General features: G+C 39.4%; 1 protein-coding gene across 7 annotated transcripts in view; it reads left to right on the top strand.

The window, feature by feature from the left end:
- Nucleotides 1-27,082, top strand: part of LOC120792858 (protein diaphanous homolog 3-like) — a 162,282-nt gene that overhangs the window by 112,333 nt on the left and 22,867 nt on the right. For 6 of the 7 annotated variants that reach the window (XM_040132259.1, XM_040132252.1, XM_040132283.1 and 3 more), the window contains 2 exons: nucleotides 4,224-4,319; nucleotides 4,966-5,028. In XM_040132259.1, coding sequence (XP_039988193.1) covers nucleotides 4,224-4,319; nucleotides 4,966-5,028 — 159 coding nt within the window. The remainder of the gene's footprint in view (nucleotides 1-4,223; nucleotides 4,320-4,965; nucleotides 5,029-27,082) is intronic. The other variant, XM_040132291.1, reaches the window with a different exon arrangement.

The following is a 27,082-nucleotide window of genomic DNA, read 5'->3' as shown; positions in this document are numbered from 1 at the left end:
CAAAGAAGTGGGCCATGATATACCCACTATGTGTGTGTTTTTCCATCTTGGAGTGGAGTTTGGGTGCAACCACAGCCCACAACCCCTGGGGACCCTCTGCCCTCAATAGCTTCAGCAGTGAGAAGGATTTGCTGTAAAGGGAACATGTACTGTGAAGCTGATTGACAGGTTTGCAGAAATCCCGCTATGGTGCTGCATTGTACTGTATGCATGAAAGAAGCTGAAAATTTCAGTTTGCAGGCCCCATGGTACAGTGTGACTGTAGCGGTTGTAGTTAATGGCCCATGAAAGGGTCTCAGATTGAAAAAGATGAAGTGCTTGTAGGCGTCTGACAGAGGTGACAAGCGTCAGAGGTTGATCACTGACTGAAATCCCAGGCCACATTCATAGCTTTTGAAATAGACGAACACTATCAGCATTTGTACATATATAAAAGAGATAACACAATCAAACATGCACTTAAATGAGAGGGTTGTAATTTCACTCGAATGTAGGAATGGACATTTTAAATATTTTGTTGTCAAAATCAATCAATGTTAATTGATAATGACAGTCGTTATGTTCATGTTGACTTATTGATCTCATTGACTTAAAGTTGTCAATGTAGCCTTTTACATCTGAATCGTATTTTTTATTTAGAGCATTTAGTTGTATCAATTGTAATCTATTATTCTAGTAATGAAGAGATTTTAATTGCATATTCAGTCACGATCTGTGATGCTGGCAATGGCCGGTCTCGGAGCACCAGACTAAATAAGTCACTGTGTGCTAGGCAGAAAAACTAACTTGCTACATGATTTCCTCATGCCTCAGTTTTTTTTTAACATATTTATTTTTGTTAAAAACTAATTATGTATACACCCATACACATTATTTGTACACCTTATGAAACTTCCTCACTTTACTATAGATTAAAAGTCACCATGTGTGTATTGGCTCTCGCCCTCCATTGACACTATCTGACCCTTAAATCATGTGAAATTTTCCCTTTCCTGGGCTACATGCAAAACTTTTAGGCATGGTTAAATTGTCCACTGAAGATATATCTACTACATTTAAATCCCAGTTGCAATCTAATATGGCCATATGGACAGCAAACAAATGCTATGTCTTCGTCTCCCCAATACAGAGGCAATTTAACAGGTGATACTATGGACAGTGCCTGGTGCCCCCAATGAACAATGGAAATTAAATATAAATAAATAAATACATAAAGGACCCTTGGCCAAACCTAACTGCCTAAATGTTTTCTTCTATTGTAATCACTTTTGATATCATTATATTGATTTTTTTTTTTTTTTCCTAAAACCAAACTGTATCCCTCCACCCGATTTACATGCACAGAGTAGTGTCAACACTTCTCTGACACTGTTGACAAAAATTGTAGGCTCAACTAAGGAAGGATTTACTGCAGAGTTGTTGTACCAGACTGCATTAGCTAATCAACTTGAAGGTCGGAGTATTTGAGTGCAGTATAATCATATTTGGGAGGCTGCACATTTGCACCCTGAGACTGTCTTCTCTTACAGGAAGCAGGCTGTCTGGGTCACTGTCTGCATGATTGGCCATTATTGAAGCCTGCCCAAGCTCCAACCTACCGGCAATATATGCCCCTGCTAACAATGTACTCATTCCGTATTTTCAGTTTGCATGATGATGTTCTGGGTTGCAATTTTGCTTCTGTTCACCAAAACTGCAAAAAATTGGATTATCATACCCATGTGTGCTTTAATTTGTGCTTGTGATCAATTTCACAAAAAATGAGCCCCAAGTGTTAATATACAATCCGATGGGTTTTGACCCAGAGGAGGGCCTGGTAGCTTCACAAACTCCTAGTTATTGAATTTTATTTATTTTTTAGAAATTTTTAAACATTTTTTTCACCTTTCGGTGTGTGTTATTGTTCCACAGGGAATTGTCAGACGAAATGGAAGAAGTGAGAAAAACACACAGACCCTTAATCAGAGCAATGTCCTCCTATCTTTCACTAAATCAGTGGTGGGACCCAACAGTCACACTGTGGCTGATGGTGTAGCTTGGCCTCTGTGGAGCAAAGTTGTAACGCCTTTTCTACCACATTGTACACTAATGAATCAGTCTTATACTGCTGAAGTGCAACAGAGTGTTTAATATCATGTGAACATACAGTCAATAGGAACACCATACTATTACTGGGTAGGGCCTCCCTTTGCTCTCATAACAGCCTCAATTAATCATAGCATGAACTCTACCGGATGTTGGCAACATTTCTTTGAGATTCTGGTCCTTGTTGACATGGTTGCATCACATAATTTCTGCAGAGCTGTCAGCTGCTCATTCATACTGCCAATCTCCCATGCTGCCACATCCCAGATGTGTTCTGTTGGATTCAGATCTGGTGACTGGGGAGGTCACTGAAGTTCACTGGACTCATTGTCATGTTCATTAAAACCAGTCTGAGATGACTTTTGCTTTGTGACATGGTACATTATTATGCTGGAAGTAGACCATTAGAAGTTAGTAAATTGTGGCCATAAAGGGATTGCCACATCATTACACCACCGCCACTAGCCTGGATTGGTGGCAGGGTGGGCCCATGAATTCATGCTGCAGACACCAAATTCTGACCCTACCGTCTGCTGCCTCAGCAGAAATTGAGTGTTGGTGAGCTTGTTCCCACTGCAGCCCCAGATTTCTGTTCTTGGCTGACAGGAGCGGAACCCAACGTGGTTTTTCAACACTTGAAGCCAGTCTGCCTCAAGGTTCAACGTGTTGTGCATTCTGAGATGTTTTTCTGCTCACCACAGTAGTAGAGAGTAGTTATTTGAGTTACTGCAGCCTTTCTGTCAGGTCCAGCCAGTCCGGCCATTCTCCTCGGACCTCGCCTATTAACAAGATATTTCAGTCTGCAGAACTGCCACTCAACTTGATGTTTTTTTGTTTTTGGCACCATTTGGAGTAAACTCTAGAGACTGTTGTGAGTAAAAATCCCAGGATGTCAGCAATTTTAGAAGTATTCTAACCAGCTCGACTGGCGACGACAATAATTTCACGATCAAAGTTACTGAGATCACATTTTTTCCCCACACTGATGTTTGGTGTGAACATTAATCATGTTGCAGTTTTTCTTCACACATTTCACATTCATCATTCTTTCTTTTTAACATCTCATACTACAGCAACTCTTTTTCAAACGAGTATGAAGTACACTAAACTAAACAACAAAATGAGACTGATAGACAACATGCAAATGGCATCCAGCAGTCAAATGTAATAAAGCCACCACTGTGGTAGCATTGTAGCATTTAGCTTTTAAAGCCAGTGTGTAAGTAAAGAAAATGTACTTATCTAAGAGACCAGAGCTCAGTGGCAAAAAGCCCCTCACATCTGCATGGTGGCTAACAATGATTTAAAACTTTATAGGCAACAAAGAAGCAGTGTTGAAAAGAAAACACCCATTCATGCATATTCCCATTTGCAAGACAACCACAGTATAAACTTTTTACTGACAGTGTGTCTTGTCCCTGAACATTCCCCTATACCTGTTATCTATTTTCTTTCCCATCCACAGGAGGCTGTTTTCTCAATAAATCACTAGCCAAGTCCATATTTCTGTTTCAGGTGTCAGGGCCAGGTTTTCAGCTCTACCAACACAGGACATGATTTACATGTCATATCTGCAAAGCTTTGCCCGTCTACAATATATATGCATTCTAGTGGTTCCCTTGCTTCTACAAAGCAAGGATTTGATATTTTTAATCCCGAGTATTCTACAGTAAATGCTGTAAATCACCATTTTCCCAGGTTTGAGAATTCCATTCCAGCTTGACAGTATACTGTATGTCTTCTTATATGTGACTCCATTGCTAGTTAACACCCTTCATGTTTATTTTAGTCAACTATAAAATGCATGACTTAAATTGCACAAGGTTGCAGGTTGTCTACAAGAACTTGCCGACTTGTGCATTACTGAATTTGCTTGGAAGAAGTCCCATCATATATTTTACAGGGCTGTAGCCCTGTAGAAAAGACTACATACATGTGATATAGCAGGTGTTTGTTCAAGCCTTTTCATATTACATGTTATGTGGTTATATTGTGGCCTGTCATTGTGAGTTCCAAATTGTTGCAATCAGTCTGGCAAGCCTCACCACTATAAGAAACTACACTTTATCTGATTTTGTTTTTTACCTCTCCTCTGTTGTCCAACGCCCTCTCATTCTTTTTCTTCCTGGGTTTTTCAGAGAATGATGAGACAGGTGTGATGGATAGTTTGCTGGAAGCCCTACAGTCAGGAGCTGCATTCAGAGACCGCAGGAAGAGAGCGCCAAGACCCAGGGGTGAGTCTCATATCCTTTACCTACATTTTTACACAAACAAAAACGCACACATAAAGCCTTCTGGCCATATTGTCTGGAAAAACTGTGGGCAATATTCTAATTCCAGTCAGATGTTTAAAAATCATAATGGATTCTGGTCCTAACCTGCCAACTTGATGTGTACTTTTTTCTTTTTTTGTTTTTAAAGACTTAGTGAATTGGATGCATCCTTGGATTCTCATGCGTTGGCTCTACACTCATTTTCAGTCACTTGCAAAATATACTAGTTTGTTGTTTGTACACATGCTTGCTATCAGCACAATGCCAGAGAATCCGCAGCCTGACAATACTACTACAAGTGTTTGATGTTTGAATCTCATTAAAAGGCAATACACGTCCAGTTTTTTTTTTGTTTTTTTTTTTTGTTTTTTGTGTAGTCTTAAATCCAAATCCAGGAATTGAAAATCTGAAAGAACAAACACATTTTGTGAATCCAAAATGGGATCTGTAAATGTATTGAATGGGCTGTCCATTTAACATCATCACAGCCTTTCTTGTTGATGAAATTCACAGCCATTCTTCAGTTGATGAATGCCTCCTCATTATCTTTTTGATTGCTCTTAGTACTGTATATGTCGGCATTATTTGTCCACTGCCCTCCTTGCAGATAACCAGCAGCAGACGATCAGCCCCAGCTCCCTCCGCCAGGTTCTCAGGCCTGTTAACCATGGTAAAGCAAAAAATAAAAAAACTCAACAAAGTCAAAGCCTCAAGCATGCTCAGCTCTGCCTTCTATTTGCTATTGGAAATCCACCTTAAATATTTCTTGCATGTAATGCAAATTCCCCTTGACAGTTCATATGTCGTGTTTCTTTGTGTATCCAATGACCTTTCCAGTTGTCCCTTAACCTTTTTGTGACCTTGCTTCTTGCCTTGCCTTGCGCCTTCTGAAAGTGTGAAAGGCCATTGCTAGAACAGTTTGAGGCAGTGCCGTGTGCTGACTCTGAGAGAGGGAGAGTTGAGATTCTTTGAAAGCAGTGCGTGGGCTTTTCTGGCAGCTCAGTTTGATAAGGCTCCTAAATTGTTCAGTAACTGCAGCTTTTTGAGTTCAACCCTATTGTACGCTTTCACATTTTTTAAACCTTATGTGAAGGAGGCTTGTCAAGTGACTGAGAATTTTGTGGAGTGGAGAAATTTATTTATTTTTTTGTCTTGAATTTCCCATTGATAACCTATGTTCTGTATTTTTTTGAAGAGTAATCAGGCATGTGCACCAAGATCAAACATACAGACTAAATGCTACAGGACTAAATGGTAAGAACTGGATATACGCCACTTGTAGCTTAGAGCACCTAAGGTGTTAAGTGTTATTTAGAAACTCAGTGTTAATATTTGAATGTAAAAAGGGCAAGGGTATATGCGTCTAACTGTATGACTTTGTGGGAGTGAAGATTGGATGAATTAGTAATAATACCAAATTAAATTGTCTTGCATTATTCATAGTTGTGAACAGATATTGCACTTTTAGCTCTCGCTAAAATAAACAGCTTTCTTCTCTTGTCAAAGGTTTTCTACAATCATTACTGAGGCCCTTTTAAAAAAAATTATGCTGTAACCGTATTACCTCTTATTACTTGTAATTGGAATCCCAGTGGGCTGGGTATAGGCACACATGAATAAAATTATTCATGCTCAATCCACCCACATCATTGATGGCAATGATAAAGGGCCTCGCTCTGTTGTTCTGCTACGACTTATCTGAAATTAGATTGGAAAGGGATGAGGGGGAGGGAGATATACAGGGTGGGAGGAAAGAGACAGATAGAGGTGGCTCTAACATAAGAAATGGAGAGAAATGGTGTGAGGAAGAAAGATAGAGCCAGTTGGTAAGGTTGAAACTATGGAATAATGTGGGAGAAAAAAAATAGACTCAGATGCTGTTTGTTTGTGTGTGTGTGAGAATGAGTGTGTGTGAGCGTGAGAAACAGTAAGTATAAGAGGGAAAAAGTCAGAGCTAGTCTATGTTGTATTAACAGGGGATTAGGGTAAAAAGAAATTACATTGCGTTAAGAAGCTGTTGCTCAGTGTCCTTGTTATGAAAAGAGCCCATGGTGTGCTGTACAGGTGAGAAGGTCCTGGAAGGTTGCTGGCTCAGCTGCCCCCTGCTGGCAGCTTCAGACATGGCCTTGTTGACTAATAAAGCTCAAGGCTTTACCCTGTCACTGCAGGCATCATACTCACTGCCAGCCTCCCAGAGCAAACACAGCTAATTACTTTTCTCTGCCCAGCACCACCACCAGCTCAGCCCTCTCAGTGCCCATTCATCTTAATTTCCCCCTCTCTGCCATCTGCCTCCTAAATAACACTCCTCCTCATTTCCCTACCATCCCATATCCCCGCTGTCTTCTTCTATACTCTCATGGTTTGACAATGGCCCTACCCAAACATAATTTCCTTTTATTGGTATGGAGTCTGTCCCCTTCTCCTGCCTTACCCCTTTTCTCCCATTTCCCTTCCCTCCTTCTCTCATGAGGAGATCTAGGCCTTAACTGCCCCTGGGTTTAGTTGTTGGAGTTAGTGAAACCCACAGGATGCTCTCAGTTTAGCTGGGAGGTCATGAAGTTTAGTTGGCAGCACAAGCACTTAAACAGCGGCTTTCACTTTCACACCACCCTACCACCTCCTTTTTCCACAGTTTTAAATAACCCTTTAATAATTGATCTCAGGGGTGTTGATACACTTCAGTGGAGCAGCAAAGAGAATTAAAACAGACACATCTGCACCATAAGATACTGTAATTAGTAGTGAAGGGAAGATATTTGAATGGTCGATCTGAACATGCATGGTGCCATTAAGCTTTCGCACCAAGGGAGACTTAAGTGCCCCAGTCTGTTGTCTGCAGAAACAAATCAGATGGCCAATAGAGGTGCTCCCCATCACGAGACTTTGATGAGACTGTGGAGTCGTTTTATTATGGCTAAAGTGCTTTGTAGTCATGATGAGTGTGATTGCCTTGCAATAGAAAATAGGATTAAAAATTCCTTGCAGTCTACTCCACTGTTTGCTGCACATCAACAGGCGCACATTGTTCCTTCCCATCTTTTCTTTACACTCTCTCTTCTTTCCTGCTCTCTTCCTTTGTACTCTTTGATTTGAGTTAGGGTCTTGCCCGAGTTCCCAGCATTTTTCTCAGCTTCCTCTGTCTCTCCTCTGCTCTCCTCCCTTACCCCTAAATTGGCTCAGTACACTTTAACATGAGCCAGCAGCTGAGGTGTTTAGCTTGGTCTGCAGTCTCTCGCAGCACACATATACACATAGACATAAAAGTGCAAAGACACACTCGCAGACTTCAGGGGATGAAGGTAAGCAGGCTTTGTTGGGGGTGCGGTCTGGGTTAGGATAAGGCTGTGGGGCTGTGGGGCTCCTCGACACTCTAAATTGGATTGGGCTCCACAGAATGATGGATCGATGGTGGTTAGCCACACAGGTGTAAGAGACTTATTGAACCTATAAAGCAGCCATCGCTTTTTAACCGTGTCCCTCTGAAAACATCTCTCCGGGTACGGTCTGGTCATTTCAGTCTTCTTTGCAAGCCCTCATCACAGACTCGCTGATTCCCAAGCTGGTATGTGCACGTACATGTTGAGGGAAATCACATAACTTTTTTTTTTTTTTTTTTTTTTTTTTAAATCGTTGTGTTTGACAGAGAGCAAGAACCTCCAAGTGTGTAAGACACCACAACCCAGAGGTGTATTAAGAGTGTATGTGCGTGCTATAATTCTCTTGTCCCGGAATGATCCATTATGGAGAGAGCGTGGGGAGGAACAGGATCTATGAAGGAATAAATGTCTGAATTTATGTAGGAGCAATTACTTAAAATGTCTTTAGTGACACTCAACCTAACAATTATCATGTATGATATAGCTCTGAATTACAGCTTGAAATTGATGTAAAGGTCACTTCACAGTCGGTGAACCCCTTTAACAAATGGAAACAGGATTTATTTTTGCTTCCTTGCACTTGAAAGCATTAAGTTATTCACTCTAGAAGCAAACCTCTAGTTATTGGAGATCTTGTGTGCCATGCATTTGCTGAGTCAACTTTACAAATGTATGTTTCTGTATGTAATTCGGGATCCTTGGTTCATGCAAGCAGCTATTCGGTGCAGACTTTAAATGGTTTTGGTATTGGTGCGAACGATAGTAGGAGGTGACTAATAGGCTTAATTTGAGACTCAACCCATGGTGTCTTTCAGAGGTTGTGCTTCAGAAAATCATTAACATGAAACTGGTGAGAGCGTGAAGTTGAACTGAAAGTCAAAAAAGTAGGATAAAAAAGGAAGTTTGTTCCTCCCAACTCTATTTGTTCCGTGTGCTCACATGTGAGACATTTGTGAAAAACTAGCAGCGAGAGTCAGTCACTGGAGCTTCCTGAGGCTGGGATACTCTAGTGAAATCTGCTGTTAGATGCTTGCCTTTTTGTTTGGGCCTCTTATGGACTGTGATATGTGAATTCCACTGCAGGCAACTGTTTACTGCAGATTGTGTGTGCGCATTTTTTCATTCCTCTTCCACATTTCTGTCTCTTCATATCAGTGTCAGTTATGGGAGAAAGCTTCCCACCCTTTCAGAGTTCCTCAGTCTACTCTTTACTTTTTGACTTTGTTTTGTCTCTGCTTTATCTCCTCCATGGCCTTGCTGCTTTCCCCCAGACATGACATAAGCAGAAAAAGAAGGGGTTATTAAATCATTTCAGTGAGCTCAAGACAAAAAGAGGAGCACAGACGCTCTCCTCCCTAGATCTACTTGAATTGATGCTACACGTCATTTTTTCAAAATTGTACCTGTAGAAGTTGCTGATTTATCTACATTTGATCATAATATATCATCCACACATCACATATGGCCCGTGCGCTTTCCATTACAGTGACAGATTATTGCTTCTGCTCCTGAACACAGTGTTCACTCTCACTTTCACACATACACACTCATGCATACATGCATAGAAATTGTCAGTTTAAAGCCTGTGTTTTAATGATGTGCAGGCAGAAGGTTAAAGGCTACTCCTGGGTCGGGGTATTAGTCATGTCTAAGACTCGGACAGGTGTAATGCTCTCTGTATTCATGTCCACAATCATCTGGCCACTTGGAGTCACAGTTTCTTTCTTATCATCACACTTGATTGGTGGGTTAGATGTTTTAACTGTTCTTGTAGACAATGGCATATCCAGCTGGGAAAGTGCACCTTGACCTGCCTTTGTCTGTCTGTCTGTCTGAAGTCTTGCACTTGGTGTATGTGCACCCACATGTTTGAGCCTGTGCACACATACATTGAACAGATGGAGCAAGAGGGCACCTTAACAAAGTGGCTAGTGTAATTAGGTTCAACCTGTGCAGTGAGACTTGTGGAATAGTAATTTAGGGTTGAAGAGAGCAATGAAGGAAAGATTTTTGTTTTGAAAACTTATTTTGGTGAGAACAGTTAGTCTCTCTTTTTGGAATTCCCTGCAACATGCTTACATAGTTACACCTGGAACACACATAGAAGCTGCCTAGTACAATACTGTCTGATCTGTTGGCCACTTAGGAGCTATTTTTGAGTGGTTGATGATTAATAGTCCTGGATTTATTTGTACTTGTCTGGAGATTGAACCAGACACTTCCAGACGTGAGATTTCCTTCCTAATCTTTAGGTGGAAGCAGCACCTAGTGTCTAAACTGGGATAACCAAATAGCTTTCTTCTGCCATGACAACATGCGCCCTATGTGTATTACAGACAGTAATTAACATGAAATGTGTTTTTTTTTGCTGAAAACTTTTGGTTATAGATGATGGTTTTCCATGTGGCATGCCACACAATTTGGTCATGATGCTGTTTACTTGTTTGCTTTTTACTTTGTTGCCTTCGAGGCGAGGGCATCGATAATGAAAAATAGCTTTTAATGGCTCCCACTTGTGCTGTTACAGAAGTCCTGCCTCCTGAATATTCATAGGCCTTTTTCAATGTAACGTATTGAATTTTTATGCACACACATATCGAATTGTGTTAGCACTAATAGTGACTGTATAAGCTTATGCTAAGAGGGCAAGTGTACAGCACCTCTAGCAAATACATCCTTATCCATAAAATTTTAAGCTCTGTAATCCATGCCCAGTCCAAAATGTAAGTAGATGAGAAAGTGAAATGTGCGTGTGTGCCGTATATTCACTTGACTGGTTGGAGAGGTCAGTGTAATTGATGATAGTAGAGTGGACACACATGCACAAACACACATGCACACACACACACACACACACACACACACACACACACACACACACACACACACACACACACACACACACACACACACACACACACACACACACACACACACACACACACACACAGCAAGCTCAACTGTTTCCCACTTTGTCCTAAATAGAAAACAGATGATAACGAACACCTTTGCACTCTGCTCCATGTCGCTCTGCTGTACTTCCCACATTTTTAGCCAAGTCCTAATCCGATCAGGCTCCTCAGATATCCACTTTTAGCTGGATTATGAGGAAGCTGGGCTGTAATAAAGGCTGTGGATCGTGAAATAGAAAGTGGTGTTCAGCATGTCAAGCCAAGGACCCTAATCAGCCCCTTCACACTAGCTCAGACCCTGAAAAGAAGGTGAAGCTACTAACGTGGGATTGCTATTCAGCCAGCCTCTGAGATCAGACCTCCCTGGCTTTTCTTTAACTTGCATACTGTCTGGTCTTCTGCCTACCTTGAAACACACCTTATATGAAAGGAAACAGAGGTAGGAAAGCCAATGGGCAAAAAGTTTGAAGATTTAGCCAGGATTTAGTTTAAATACACATTTGATTGTTTATAGGATTCAAAGGGCTTTTTTTTTCATCTCTTTCAGATCTCTAATGTGTCAGTTTTTTTTCTCTCCCTCTCTCTCTTTCTTTGTCTCTCCCTTTCTCCATCCCTTTTTCTCATGAACCTGTTATGTGCATTGATTGAGACTAGGCTCTTACATAGTACTCTAGTTAATAATGCAGTGAGAAATGAAGTCATTTTCACCCTAGCTTTGTGCTAATTAAATTTTACAGCAGCCTTATCGCCCAGCCACACACATTTCTGGTCCTCCCACATTTACCAACGCCAGCAGCCATATCACATAGCCGTCAGGGAAAAAGCTAGGGAGATGATTATATGAACTTCTGTTGTAATGGGAGGGAAATGAGCACTATCTCTCCTTTATATCTATGTCCTCTACAAAAGGAGGTGCTTGAGTTCCGTGTCTTTGGTAATACCTTTGGTGAAGAAGTTCTATAGCAAAATTTCCCCCAACTCATTTCACAATTCTGCTTCCATCATGGCCAACATTTGTGTTATTCCTTTATTCGTTTTGTTATCTTTTCAGCAGGCTGGATCTCTAGTTTTGTGCTTAAAGCCAACATTTGCAACTGGCCAAACCGTTGGCCTTGGCGGAAAGAGGACCACCTCTGTTTGTAAGTGTTGCTATGGTTGCCACTAAGATGTCTTGATGTCAGAGGTAAAGAGGAAAATTTAGGTGTGATGAAAGGGAATAATGTATGATTTAAAATTCCAAACACTTTCCTGCAATAGCCAATCTGTAAACAGTCCCATATCCAGGTAACATTCCCTGATGCACCATACTCCTACAGAAATAGAAACAAACACCAAAGCTCCTGCTGTTGATGATTCCCAGGAACACTTTAATCTTTGGTGATAAAATGACCTCATTCTCCCAAACTGTCTCATCTCTCTGGCTGTCATTTCTGCTGCCACTCCACCTGCTATGTTTATTTGCTGATCCAGAAGCTCTAAGTGCAGCAACAGGAGTTTCCATGCCGACAGAGCAGGAAGGCCAGCCCTCAGGCAGCAGAATCTGTTTGATGCTGGATTCCCCTTAGAGAGAGGGATTTGGGCTTTGTTGATCGGTTATTACACCACTCTTTTACGCCCATATACTCACTCATTCAGACATTTGACTGTATAGAGCCACATGCATACAATTCAGCACATACACACACACACACACACACACACACACACACACACACACCCACATATCCCCTTGTAGACACTTAGCCTTGAGGCACAGGGCCATGTACTGTATGTTTCTCTGGCCTCTGAGCTAAAGAGCTTCATTAGTCTGGCACTAGCTTTGATTAGCATCCTCAGGGGTACAAATTAGCAAACAAGCTCAAGTGATCCTGTGAAGAAGTACTCACTCTGGGACTTTCTGCAGTTATACGAACACTTCACAAGCATGTGATTTTCCCTGCCATTCAGGAGATGGCAGTTTTACCTTAAATCATGTTTTGTTGAAGTCTTTTTAGTGAGGATACTCTCTGAGTGGGCATGTGAAAACTATGGCACTGGAGTGTTAAAAGGCTGGGTACTTTAGGAACATTAACTTATGAAACAGATTTTTTTTTTACTCAGTAATGCTAAACAAGTGTAAATTAATGCGCCTACTCTATGTGTCTGTTTGTGGGTCTATTCGTTTTGTATGTGCTTGTGAACGTGTGTGCCACATTACTCCCAGCACATAAGTCTGAGTGTGAATGGGTTCACTCACTACTTCAGCAAGGGCATTAATGTGTGGAGATGTAGCTTGTGCATGTGCTTTTGTCTGAGACTGTTTTTCATTCAGGTGAAAATTCCTAGAGCTGCTGCCTGCTCTATAATAACCATACTTGACATTTCCCTCTCCTCCAGCGTGTGGAGACTAGCAGATGCTTTCCATTCCAGTTGAACCCATTAAGGCCCTCTCTTCTCTACTACATCCACTGGCCTGTCCTTTGGCAGGGCCCTTCTGAATGTCAAAACTCACTGTTTAGCATCACAATAAAATAGATATGGAGCTGAGGAGTAAAGGAAAGGAAATGGCTGCTGGCTGGCAGGCAAAGGGCATGAACAAAAACATAATTTAAAAAAGCCTGCCATTGGTCACTCAGTTCTTGTATAGCTAGGCCATTTTATCTCTGTTTATGAGACATCAAGTTACTGTACTGTAAAACTGCATTAATGGTCGGAGTGTTGACTTTAACAACTGTTGAATAGAATAGTAATATAAGCAAACATTTGATTTTGTAAAGCAGCTGACATTTACCTTGCCTGAACTATAAACGGCTCTGTGCCAAAATATAATTTATTTTTCTTCATACTTGATCATCTTCTGTACCATACTGCCGACTTGCCTGTTGGACGGCTGACACTGAGGTTGTGATGTTTTCTTGCTGTAAATTCTGCATTGTTTTTGTTGTATTACTGTTATAACAAGATATCAGATCAATTATGACATCTTGCTTGCTAGAAACACTTATTTTTTCACTACCACAGCTAACTAATAGTTTGAAATTAGATCTTTCTGTTGCTTTCAACTTGTTGCTAGATTGACTGATAGTGAGGCAATAGCAAATTACATCAGAATAATTATAGATAGATAATTATAGAAATGTTGTGCCTTTTGTTGGAAACAAGAGTTCAAGTTCCTCTTAAATTATTTTGATTCCAAATTATAGGGGACAGTAAAACATTTTGTAAACAAGCCATATTAATTACCCTTAATTAAAGGAGTAATAAGATATTCTGGAGAGAGCCTGCTGATCCTTAAACTTAACAGCAAAACAAATACACCCCTCCCTTCAGTGCTCCTTCAGAAGCTCCATATCCCAAATTCATGGATGCGCAATGCGAAGGCAATGACATTAACAGCTGGGCTAGCTGACCAAAATAGAAATATGGCATGAATCCAGAGCCACAATAAAACATCATCAAACAAACAACTTGCACACAAACGGCATCCAAAACATGGACAGCTAGCGGACCATGAGGAGATATTTGCTGAATTTGACAAAAAGTGTCTTAGATTAGAATCTCTGATTGTAGCCTTAATGAATCAAATTAGAGCCCAGTGGAAATAGGGGTCAGAATTTCTAACAAATTCAACAGAAAAATTGATTGACAGAATTACTGAATAATTTAGGGATTTATACAATAATCTTTGGAAAACTAAATAATAGAATAGTTGATGACTTTAAATCTTAATGCAAGTTTTGATTAAATGGAAAGCATAATAAGCATGCCCAGCAGACTTGATGATTGTTTTGTTTTTCAGGCCATAGAGTCTATGCCTAGTCTTGATTTGTGTACAAACCTGATTATTTTTCTAAACAGGGAGGTAATTAGCCTGGCTAGTTTGAATGGTAATTACAATGTCAGACAAAAAGAAAAGAGGCTGTCTGGATGTATTTCACAGATAGTCCTGTGTTTGTCCACGCAGGCTGCCACACACAGATACTAACACTCTGTTTTGTCTTGTTTGATATAATATTTGTAAGCTAAAATAATAGAAAATTGTTTATTTGCTTCTTCAGTATAACATTTCCTGGTACGGGGAAATACACAGTGCTGGTTGAGCAGGGACGTTGGGATGTAGCTGCCTGTATTGGCTTTACTGTTTTGTGTACCCCATTACTCTCACTTTGAGTTCTGTTCATAATGCTATTTCTCCCGTTGTTACACACACAGGGAGCTTCTAAATGCTGCCAGGACTAAGTCATTTAATTTGCTTATAATGCAAAAATAATGACAACATGCATATGTGGCTGTTTCCCACTTAAATCTTGCTTCATATACTTTGCTCTTTTTTTAATGAGCCAGTTTAGGATGTGTCATACATTGTGAGGCTGTCCTGCTTTTATATCTTTTTTAAAATATATATATGTGTGTGTGTGTGTGTGTGTGTGTGTGTGTGTGTGTGTGTGTGTGTGTGTGTGTGTGTGTGTGTGTGTGTGTGTGTGTGTGTGTGTGTGTGTGTGTGTGTGTGTGTGTTTACCTTCTCCACTTTAAAGTGAGGATGGGAAGGTTTCCCTTTTTTGGCTAACATTACAGAATGAGAGAAAACTGCCTTGCAACTATTAACATCCAAAGTAATCATGTTTACATTCTCTTGTGGATAGAGAGCAAAAATTGAAACAAGCAGAAGGTTTGCAAGGGAAATGTTTTATCTTTACAAAATACAAGATATAACCTAGTGTTACTAAACAGAAGAAGATTACTGAGGCTGTGTTGTTTTTACTGTCCACTGGCATTGTAAACATAGAAGAAGATGCTGGCAGCCCAAGCTGACCACTAGACAGCGTAGCCCCAATGTGATATAACATTTTTGATGTGGTGCATATCATCAAAAAAAGCTATGGCATAGCTACACTTACTGTATATACAGGTTCCATTGCTATAACATATTTCCCAAGTAAATATCAGGCTTCACTGCTTTATACCCACCTTAAAATGTTTTGAGAAACATTAATTTTGAGATGGGGGGGGGCTGAAGGCTCTTGGGAATAAGCTCTATGACTTAGATTAGCCTATAGTTTGAAAGCTTTGAGAAGAAGTACCAAAACCCTTATTTGCCCTGCCAGCACACATACACACACACACACATACACATGACATGGCCCTTGGCTAACCTCTGACCTTAGACAGTGTAAGACTGGTCAGCCTGCATGGGCTCAGAAGTGTGACAGGGTTAATGAACAAAGATTATCCACCTAGAAAGGTTTTGGAGAGAAGAGGCTGGCTGCCCGTAAATCATCCATCAGCCTCTCCAGCGAGCTGAGCCTTACCTCTGACAATGGAAGGTGTTTGGGCTACAGGAGAAGGGACATGATTTATCAGGGAGGAGGTGAGTGATTATGCGAAGCCTATGTACATGAGCAAGACGGTAAGAACTAAAAGATGATCCCATCTCGTTTCATGAAACATGCAAAGAATAGTCCATGGGTGCCTGTGAAAAATAGCCACATGAAGACACTATGAATAAATTAATTGTTGCTGAGTTTAAGTTTGAATAGAGTACACTGTAAAGGGTTGAACTTCAAAAGGGATTGTTTCCTCATATATATATATATATATCCCACAAGAACGTGAACTGTTGGTGATGATTTAATGTCATTTTCTAGCCAATCACTATAATAATTCACCTTCCAGCTTCTTATCACTCTGCTGTGTCACATTTAAAAAACATCTTGCTAGGAAAGAAATGACACTTTTTGCTTTTTTAATGGATAATTATCTGTCTGAGGTGTTAGAGATGGGAAAATGATGAGCACCAAAATAGATCAGGGAAAGAGAAAAGTCTCTGATCTTCTCCTGGCAGTGTAGTGGAATCAAATAATGAAACATTTAATGTTAAACCACTGCGCTCTTCATGTGCAAATTCAACTTCACACATTGACAGTTCACACTGGCTCTGTAGATGACTGGTTTGGATCTTACTTATGTCATCTTTAGATGTTAGTCATTATCTTTTGTTTTGTCCCAGTTCCCAAGACTGAATGGGGTAAAGGAATTGACATCCACTTACTAGGCTTAAATGATCTACTTTGAAGATCCAAACTGAGATAAATAAATATCAACAAACAATACTACAGACCAACTCACCTCTGTTACAGCTTTATCAAGATTTCAGAGCCGATTGATAGATGCCTTGGATACAGGGAGTTAGAGAGAGGTATGGAGATGAAATAACGTTGAGGTGTATCTGCCTGCAGACTCTTTGTATATGTAGTGAATTTCTTTATGGAACTTTCCACAACTCACACCCAAGCTGTTGTCCTAGTTTGGAAAATGGAGGGGTAGCAGGATTATACATTTAGGCTTTTACCCCTCAAGTTCCAGACATAGCCTTAAGCCTAGCACACACTACATGACTGTCTAAACCGCAAATCGTTGTATTGCTCTCACCAACATATGGTGATCATACTATACAATGCTAATGAAATGGGGGTCCCATACAATAACATTCTCAACATGGATGTCAGTACATTCTGCAAAAACCAAATGTGAAAAAAATTGGCAGATTTTCATGTGATACAAATGTGCTGAATAAAGCTTGACATGAAGCAGCAGTTAGCAGATTTTTTTTTTTTTTTTTTACCTGTGCGCCGTGAGATAACATTTGAAGGAAAAAAGCATTGATTGTGTGTCCGGAAGAGCGTGCTCGAAATAGGTTGTCGGAATTGTTCAGGTAGCATCTACATAGTTTGTTTATTGTTTGATTTATTTTTTTAGATTATACATCTGGTAGAGGAATTTCTAGATATAGTTCCAACTTTTTCCACCTGTGTTGTATAAGAGCTATCACTGGCAACAGCTCTCAGAACTTGTCATCATGTATCTCATACTACTATATTTGAAAATATCAGGATGAAGGACTCAATCAGACCTGAACTGTTCATATATAAATGGCCGAAGCATTTGGGGTGGGAAATTGATCTCAGTAATATCTCAAGGACTGATAAATCCTGAATTTTGTCATATAGTGTGCACCCAGCCTTAGAGGTAGGCATAAAATAGGTACATCTGGGAAGCTATGGTGTATTCTCAACATCACTTGTCATCATTAATTCATATATTTGTCTCATGTACTGATGGCATTTGCCAGGACACTTGAATGATAGGTTGTTTTAAAGCTTCAAAGCCTCAACTAATTTAACACATGCAGTACACACATCAACTAATTGAGCAATATGTCTTATTATGCCAACCGGTTTTCATTCAACCAAAATATATTTCTTCCTGCCCCTTAATCTTACCTCTCAAGGGTCCAAGGGTCCCTTCAGGCAAATCACACGAAGTTCTACTCTTATTCATTGTATTGGTGTAGCAGCAGGAATCTGTGAGACAGATATCTCAAATCCCAGTAGATAAAACTGAAACAGTCTTCGTGGCTAGATTGCACTAGGGGTAAGTAGCGAAACATGTCTTTTGTAATTTGTGTGAACTGACCCTTCAAGGCAAGTTACAGCATACTTCTTTTGAGTAAAGCTGTCCTGACCTTATGCTTTGTGATATGGTTCTGTACTGCATAGCCTATAGGTGTTTCTGGGTAGACATAGAGGACCAAGACAGAAATCGAAATGGAGAAGGCAGGGGACAGGGATGCGGAGCTCAAAGTAAAAACAAATGGAGTAAACAATGTTAAAAGACAGGTGTCTATTTCTCTTTTTTTTGTCACACTTCCCCCTCTCTCATTGGCTTTCTCTGTCTCTCGGCTGATGAAATTGCCAGTGATTTATAACAAATGTCAGCGGCAGGCGCAGCAGACTGCTGTTTTGTTCCTGTCAGAGCCAAGTAGAGCCTGAGGTAGGAAGCTTTGCTTATCAATCAACGCCTCTCTCCTCTCTTCCGCCACCACTATCACTACAAAGCTTACTGGATCACCAGCTCTCCAAACCCAGGGCCAAACATGGTTGTCATGGAGATATTACCGTATGGTAGGACAGAAGCTGAAGCAAACAGGAATTGACACAAAACCTTCAAGGTATCACCCTGTTGATAGCGACCCTCTGTTTCATATACAGATTGTTAAATGAGAACAATGCCTTGTTGGTGCCTGTCCAGTTGCTCAGGTTACTGAAGCAACCACCCCACATCCAAACACCGCCTCCTCCCAAGCTACATCTACTCAAGTGTAGTTATGCATGAGTAACTGTAAACACAGCAAGAAGACTGCCTGGGTACCTCTAAAATTCAAATTTACTGATGATCAGATTTCACAGGTGGCCCATGTTTCCACACATACTAGTACACACAGTCTACACTCTTATTACCAAACAACCACCGATTCAGAGTAACTGAACTGTGTTGATTATTTGAAGATATGCAAGGAAGGGCCGTGCTTAATTATCTATCATTTACAAGCCCTTGACATGGCATTTAGAGACAACAATTTACTTTTTTCTTCCTTGATAATTCAAACCCCATTGTTAGTTTATGATGAGGTCTCGCTGCTTAATTACAGATGTATTTGCAAGGTCTTTGCCTGGGAAGCACTAATTTGTTTGGCTGTTTTGTCAGATGACAGGAGGGTGAGGTTGGTGTCATTTGTTCTTTACCACCAAAGTAAAGCTTGCACAGGCGGAAAATAGCAGCAAGGGACCTGAAACCATGACAGGCTGTGAAAAGTGAAAGGCTGTCAACTGTGTTTTGAGGAAGAAATATAAACCTTTCATTCTAAGGTGTACAGATCTTCAGGTAAATGTGGGGGGAAAAGTCATGGTGATTGATTTAAATGTGTGTTATTCCCTTAATTCAAGTTAATGGTGAACTACTAGTAGTTTTTTTTTTTTTTTTTCCAGTACATCATATAAGCCTTTCATATATGCATGTTGTTTTCCCTTACAAATGTTATTAATCTAATCAACAATTCTTATTAAAGAATTTCTGTCCTCATATAAGAAGTAAATCAAAAAGCGATCATTTAATTACATTATTTGTGAGATGAAAAGATTTATATAAATGCAGCTATTGTTACGTTTTTGTTGCATAAAAAAAATGCTCTTAAGCCTCTGAGTATGTGTGAAGCTGTTAGTTATGATTTAGATTCGATCAAAAGAATTGCGTTGTAGCCTGAACATTTAGAAAGTGCTATAACTCCTCCATATATTGCTATTGTCTTTCAGCTCTGACAGTGCATCGCTGAGCTTCTCCTATATGCACCTACAACCTTTGTGTGTGTTTTACAGTTAACATGTGCCAAAAATGAAATAATTAATTAAAATGGAAAAATATTTTGTCACACTAAGGGTGTGTTCAGTAAGAAAGCAAAGAAAAATTTCCTTACGTTATTGGTACAAATTTGATCACTAAAGTATTTGTGCAGTCATTGTTGATTTACCCCAAACTGCCAAAGTACAGGTGCCATTTACACAGATGTCAGCTGTAAACTAGCTAGGGATGGATGCACCAACCGTGTCTGTGGGAGTGTGCCTGTTTGTGTTTTTGTTCAGCTCAGCCTCTGACTGAACTCAGAACTCACTAGAAACTCCAGTTCTTTCAGTTGTTTTCCTGCAGTTCCTCTCCTTTTCCCTATCATCTTTGTACATTTATACTTTACTACTATACTTTCCTCGAAAAGTTGCTGTGCTTTCTGTTTGAATACACATTAACAGTGGACGTAAAATAAGTGGATATACAGTTCACCTTGGGACTATAAAACACTATTAGAATTTTAAGATTTTTTTAAATTTATTCATCATTTATTTCCCTTTTTGTTTTTCTGTGACCTTGGCTTTTTCACTGAGTCCACCATTGGGCAAGTGCTGTATACCCTGGTGTTAATTGTGTGGAGAAAGTCAGTTGCCTGGAGGGAACCATTTAAAAGTAGACAGGTGCTATGCTCCACTTAACAAAACTTGGATTTCACAGTATTAAATATAAATACCTCAAAAAAACACACCAAACAGTAGCTGTAAAAAAAAAAAAAAAAGAAAACAAATGTAGTTTTAAAACTTTGCCTGCAGATGGCTTCAGCTGAAGCTGTTATTTATGTTGCCTGCAGATGGTGCCAGGTTCCAGGTTGCCTGGAAGTGTAGCTATTAAACTGCTTGAGCTGCAGCTCTGCAGTTGGATGAGGCACCGGGTCCTTATTTACTTTCCATGTTTTAGATGGAAAATCAACCAATGTATGGATCTGGAAAAATAAGATTGGACATACAAATTCTAAAATTGCAGAGTAAATAGCCAGCAACCAAATAAAATCCAAAACCGATGCACTTACTTAAGATGAAGGAATATAAACACATAACATACCCTTTTACAGTACACTTCAAGTATGCAAATTCACTTTGCCTCCTCTCTTCCCAGCCAGCAATAGTGAATGTTCTCCAAAAGCAGATTAATTGGATAATGGCTTTCTCCTTTTTTCCATTACTACTCTTGCTTGTCAACAACAATTACAGGTTCTGTCAAGGTTGATTGTCCATTCTGCCGTACCTCATTAAGAAAATACTGTTCTGTAGTAGCCTCAATTTAGCTTTTTTTTTTTTTCTTTTTTCTCCTAACAACCCTATCTATGAGCACAAGTCTACTTGAAGCAATACTTTCTAACTGTGCTATAGTCTCTGGTTCTCCTGTGGTTGTATTTTGGCCTTAGCATATGCTCTTCATCTCTTGTCTTGCGTTGTCTCTGATCATTTGTATTTTGTATTTCTGTTTTTGTATATGAACGATATAATTTACATATTGATTTTAATTTTGGATTTGAAAAAGTGTCATAAGACTTAAGTGGACTCTCAGGTGTCCAGGAAAGACATCTCATGATGACCAATAATTTTTAGCCCAAACTTGATGAATACATACAGTACATACTCTATGTACATATATAGTATATGCATCTAAAGCTATTTTTTATCATTTCTCACTTCTAAATATAATTATTATGCAGTCTACGGTATGCATGCACACATCTGTGCATACACATGCTGCACATATGCATGGTTTGAGTAACAATGTGTGGGCCTGGTGACAACAGTCTCTCAGGGGGGCTCATTAAATAGAAAGAGTGAGCATGTCACAACGAAATATCTCGCAAAGTGCATAAGACAAGTGGTTTATTTTACTCTTGTTTGTCGAGAAAGGAATTTTTTCAGGGTAAGCATGCAGTTCCAGTGCTTTTTAGACTTGAAGATAGAAACCACCATCTTGAGTTGCTTGATCACACCACTGATTAGTTCACAGTCACTCTCAAATGCTTAATTCTCGAGAGCAATGTGATCATTATGTCTAGCTGATGACTTGTTTAAGTTTGTGTAAGTAAAATTTTAGCATGCAATCTCTAGAGGTTCACACTTAATCTTGATCATAATTTTTTTCACTTAAATGTACATTGGCGTGGCTTCAAGAAACTGAGTTTTATTGATTTATGTTACATTCAACTGTGATTATTCCTTTACATTATTTCATGATTTCATCCAGTCATTGTTGTTGCCTTCAAGGTAATCCATGTTCACAATTCATTAAAAAAAAAAAAAAGACAGTTGATTTGAACGGTGAATAGGGGGATTTAAAGGTTCAAAAAGATGCCAAAGTCTGAAACAATTGATTCAGGCATTAAAATCGGTTCTCTCACATTCGAATGGTGTAACTTCTAATAATTTTAATGTGGAGAATTTGAAATTTGGAGTGGGTGAGAAATAAACTTCAAAACAGCAAAACCCAATGGAACACGACCTAAAGACTAATAGATTTCAAACTAAATCTGTTTTTATCAGAGGTTCCTTGCTGTTTTAGATTTTACAGATAATAGGTTATTTTGTGTGTGTGTGTGTGTGTGTGTGTGTGTGTGTGTGTGTGTGTGTGTGTGTGTGTGTGTGTGTGTGTGTGTGTGTGTGTGTGTGTGTGTGTGTGCGCTCATGTACAGTATGAAGTGACGGAGTTGAAACAAGAGTAAGGCTGAAGAAATACTTAACTGTAGAAGATATAAAGAAGGAAGAAAATGAAGGTCAGTAATGGAGGCAATAGAAAGGCCAAACTAAGTTAGGGCTTTACTGCTGTGTGAAGTGTGATAAGTTTATTGTGGCCTGTTTTTTTTTTTTTGTTGCTAATGAAAACACTGTTTATTATGAATCTGTTACAGTTCTAATCAGAAAAACAAGGAGCTCAACAAAACTCAGCTTAAGCTAAATAACTCTGGGTATTCTGTTGCTATGGTTTACTTACCAAACAAAGGCAGAGTCTTTAACCACCTAATCTCTCCATACTCACACCATATCTATCTAGTGCAATATCTGTTCTGCCCAGCTGGCAACCTCCTCAAGTCTTTGTTTCTCCATTTGTTAACCATGTTTCTCCGCAAGATGTGCTAAAATACCAGGGAGGCTTTGCACAATTTTAAATAAATAAGTCACAGTCGAGCACAAGTAGAAATCAAGAAAAACCCAGCAAGTGCGTATTCAAGATATTTTGCAGCGTATTTCATCATTTACCTATCTGTATATGTAATGCATCCACAGAGGTGTTTGAAGTAACTTCTTATTTTTTATTTTATTTTGAAACCAGGGTGAAATCATTCACACAGCACAATGGTCAAAACTGATTAGGGCACACTTTCAAAATTTTCATCATGTTTAGTGTCTTCAACACTGATGAATGATGGAAAAATGAATAAATTAAAGCTGCAGCTATGGAAATTCTTTCACACTGCACAGGTTATCATCTCATCTGAATTTTTCGCACACATCTTATCACATTTCTTCTGCTGCATGTTGTTATGAATACCTGCTTATGCCAGGGAGTTCCCTGGTATGTTTATTTATTTCAAAAGTGTGTGTGTGTTTGTGTGTGTGTGTGTGTGTGTGTGTGTGTGTGTGTGTGTGTGTGTGTGTGTGTGTGTGTGTGTGTGTGTGTGTGTCTGGTGAGGGAGCAATATGAATGAGAGCCTGTGAAAATGATAACATTTTTGGTCTCGCTCACAATTCATAAATATTATACATAAACGTGCTTGTCTTTATGGTATAGGTAGTTGTTAGCTAACAAGCTAAAGCTTTATTGTTGTAATGTTTTGATGCTAGTATTGGCTTCAGGCTTTACATGCAGAATGAATTTTTTAGCTATTGGGCCTAGGCCTTGTATCAGCAGTATTTTTTCACAAGTACATATAAAATCCTAACATTTGCCTTAAAGATAGACCTACTTTTGCATTTATTTGCAGTGCTTTGTCGCACCCTGTAGGTGGTATAGAGGCCTTCACTATAGTGGGTATTCACTATACCATACTATTTAAATGGTTATATCAAGATTTATGTTAGACTTCTGTTTATGTTATATTTAGATTATGATATAGACATGCTAGTGGTATGGCTCTTGGTAATGTCAGTTGGTAGGTCTGTTTGTCATTCTGTCTACTGGTTGGTCTGTTGCTAGGTGAACCAACTTTGGACTGAAATATCCACTATTGAATGATGCTATGAAATTTGGCACGTGTATCCATGGTGCCCAGAGGATGAATCCTAATAGCTCTGGTGATCACAAGGTTGACATTTGTCGTTTTGATTGAAATGTCTCAATAACACAGGAAGGATTGCCATGAAATGAATCACAGATTTTCATTTCCCACTCAGCATGAATTGTAAAATCTTTGCTGATCCTCCACTTTTCCTCTTGCCCATCATCAGGTCAGAAATTGAATTTGTCAAATACTTTGATTCAAAACCACATACCTGGAAAACTAATGGCATTCCCATCATTCTCAGCTACAGTTTTTGATAACTGCAAATATACAAATGGGCTAACAAGGTAAAAATAAGGTGGTGAACATGGTAAACATTATACCGCAGCATGCGGGTATTGTCATAATGAGCATGCTAGCATGCTGACATGAGCAAGTACAGCTTCACAAAGCCACTAGCATGGCTAAGCCTTGTTTAAAATATAGTTAACCTAAATTAATATCAGGACATGATTGTACATGTCCTGTGAAGTTGATTCAGTGCTTATATGAATTAGAAATGAAGGCATATAAGGACAAGACCCTTGTGCAACTCAGACCTATTTGTATGTCATTCCCCTTTTCCTTTTATAATTTCTTACTGCAAAAGAGATTATTTTTTCTTTGCTGAAAAATAAAGCCTCTTTGTTTGGCTGTCACAGTTGACTAGTAGCTGTCTGTCACAAAAAAAAAAAAATAATGAAAATGGGGATGGGAAGGATGATGAGTCTTCAGAGGTAGAAAAAAAGGAAATATGAAAAAAATAAATAAATGTGGGGGTCAGCAGAAAGAGAAAAATCAAGATATTAGAGACAACAATAATGAAAAATGGGAAATAAACAAATATAAAGCTGTGGAACAAAGGTTAGTTATAAAGCGAAAATTAGAGTAACAAAAATGGACAAATGTATTTTATTCACCAGTGTGTTTTGGGAATATACCAATTATTATCACTATACTGAATGCACAGTCATGTTTCTATACAGCCATGGATTGAGAGTGTGTTCTTGTGCGTGTGTATGCGGGTCTCTCCCCGTGGGTTGTAGCTAATCATCAAACAGTGGTGTGGGCCAGAGTTTGCTCATGATAGTCTGCCAGCCGCTGTTCATTAAACATTTGGCACATGACTGGCTGTCTGGACACAGGGCTACCCGTGCCAGTGTGTGTTTGTGTATACAGTCAGGTACAAAAGTATTTGGACAGTGACACAATTTTCTTAATTTTTCCGCTATACACCAATTGACAGTTGACTCACAATATATGTATATGTCTGTGTGTGTGCGTGTGTCTGTGTGTCTGCGCGTGTGTGTAATATTTATAAAATATAATATATATTATGTGTTAGGACAATTTGGTCATTATTCGCATAGAATTTGGGCTTGGTATCGTTTGAAATGATCATTTACAATTCAACACCTGAGTTTCAGTACCATAACCAAAACAATACTTCATTTCTTACTTTGCGGAATATTAGAGGTCCTTCTGCTAAATAATTTTTTTTTCTGTTCAGCAAAATAAACCAAACTTCTCAAAGGCATGTGTGTAATTTTGTCCTAACCCACTGCATCTGTGCAACAGCTTTGCCTAATGAATTACGGTCCAAAATCAACAAAATTATGATTCAAGTCAAATAAGATTTATTGAAAGACTAAGTAAACAAGACTAAGAATGTGGTCTAAAATTCACTGCCACCTTTTCGGGCCTTGCTAGGGACACATTTAGGCGGGTACTCAAAAAGTATTCATAATCGATTCCCAGCCCCAAAGCACAGAGTGGCTTATCTCTATTTTTAATGTTAATCAATCACAATTTGCACTCAGTCCTACCTCAAATATCACCAAATAATAAGATACATTCAGCTGTGTTCACCAGCCCTGTCCACTTTTCACTTCAAAGTCTGACATCTTGGGCCTTTTTCACCCTCTTCCTCTCAGCCCATTTCTTGACTAACATCTCTTACGGCACCATTAAATTACATTGCTGTCTGTCTGTTTGAAGACAAATCTACATTTTCTGCCCTAGGTTTATCATAAAGCAGTGAAGCGCGTTCATTGCGGTGCATCATCATGTATTTGAATATTTTTATGTATAGATGTGTGAATGTGTGTGTGCTGATTGTTTGACACTACATACAGTAGAAACCGGCTCCCTCACGATTCAGGAAAAAAGGAGTTGGGCCAAAGTCAACCGGACAGTACAAGACAGCCCACTTCACACCATGTCTACGAAACGCTCACAAGCCCACATTTTAAAACAAACAGTTGATTCTACTCTTTTATTTTTCCACAGAGCCCCATGGTCCATCGAAATTGTATCCACCTCTTGTTATCTGATAGTATGGTACAGCTTTTTCTGCCTCCACCAAATTCTCACGATGTACAGTGTAGGCTCTGCACCATGAGTCCCGACACTATTGTTGTTGACTACAGTGTTTCATTTCACACGTTTCATGTTTTTTTTTGGCTCATGAATGCATCAGCACTCTCTCTCTCTCCCTCTCCCTGACTAACCCTCTGTATCTCCTCTCTTCCATACACACACACACATACACACACACACACACTCTCTCCCACACACAGTTTTCACTCTATCCCGCTCCTATTCCCATGTTGACAGAGATGACAGTTGAAACCACTCCCTGACTGGTTGGCCGTCAAGCACCATTTTGCCCCTGTCATTCAAATGTCTTCACCTGACTCTGTCTATGTCAACCCATCTCAAATCATTACCTCTGGGTCACAGCTGTTCCATTTCAATTTCAGAATGTCTGTGCACTTTTCAGAACATAAAAAACTGAATATACAATGACTGAGAAGAAATGTTCAATTCAACCCAAAAGACTTCTTTTCTAACAGCATTCACAGGAAACTTTAAAGGAAGATTTTGAGAAAAAAAAGTTGCATAATTATAAGAACAAAGTTGTAATTTCAAGAAAATGAGAATAAGAAAGTAATGTTTAGAAGGCTATGTTTTGACAAAGGCGAAAATCTTGTGAAGTTA

Source organism: Xiphias gladius, chromosome 1 (genome assembly GCF_016859285.1).
Source record: "Xiphias gladius isolate SHS-SW01 ecotype Sanya breed wild chromosome 1, ASM1685928v1, whole genome shotgun sequence".
NCBI classification, from domain to species: Eukaryota; Metazoa; Chordata; class Actinopteri; order Istiophoriformes; family Xiphiidae; genus Xiphias; species Xiphias gladius.
The sequence above is the reverse complement of the archived record's forward strand: the minus strand, read 5'-3'. Positions and strand labels throughout refer to the sequence as shown.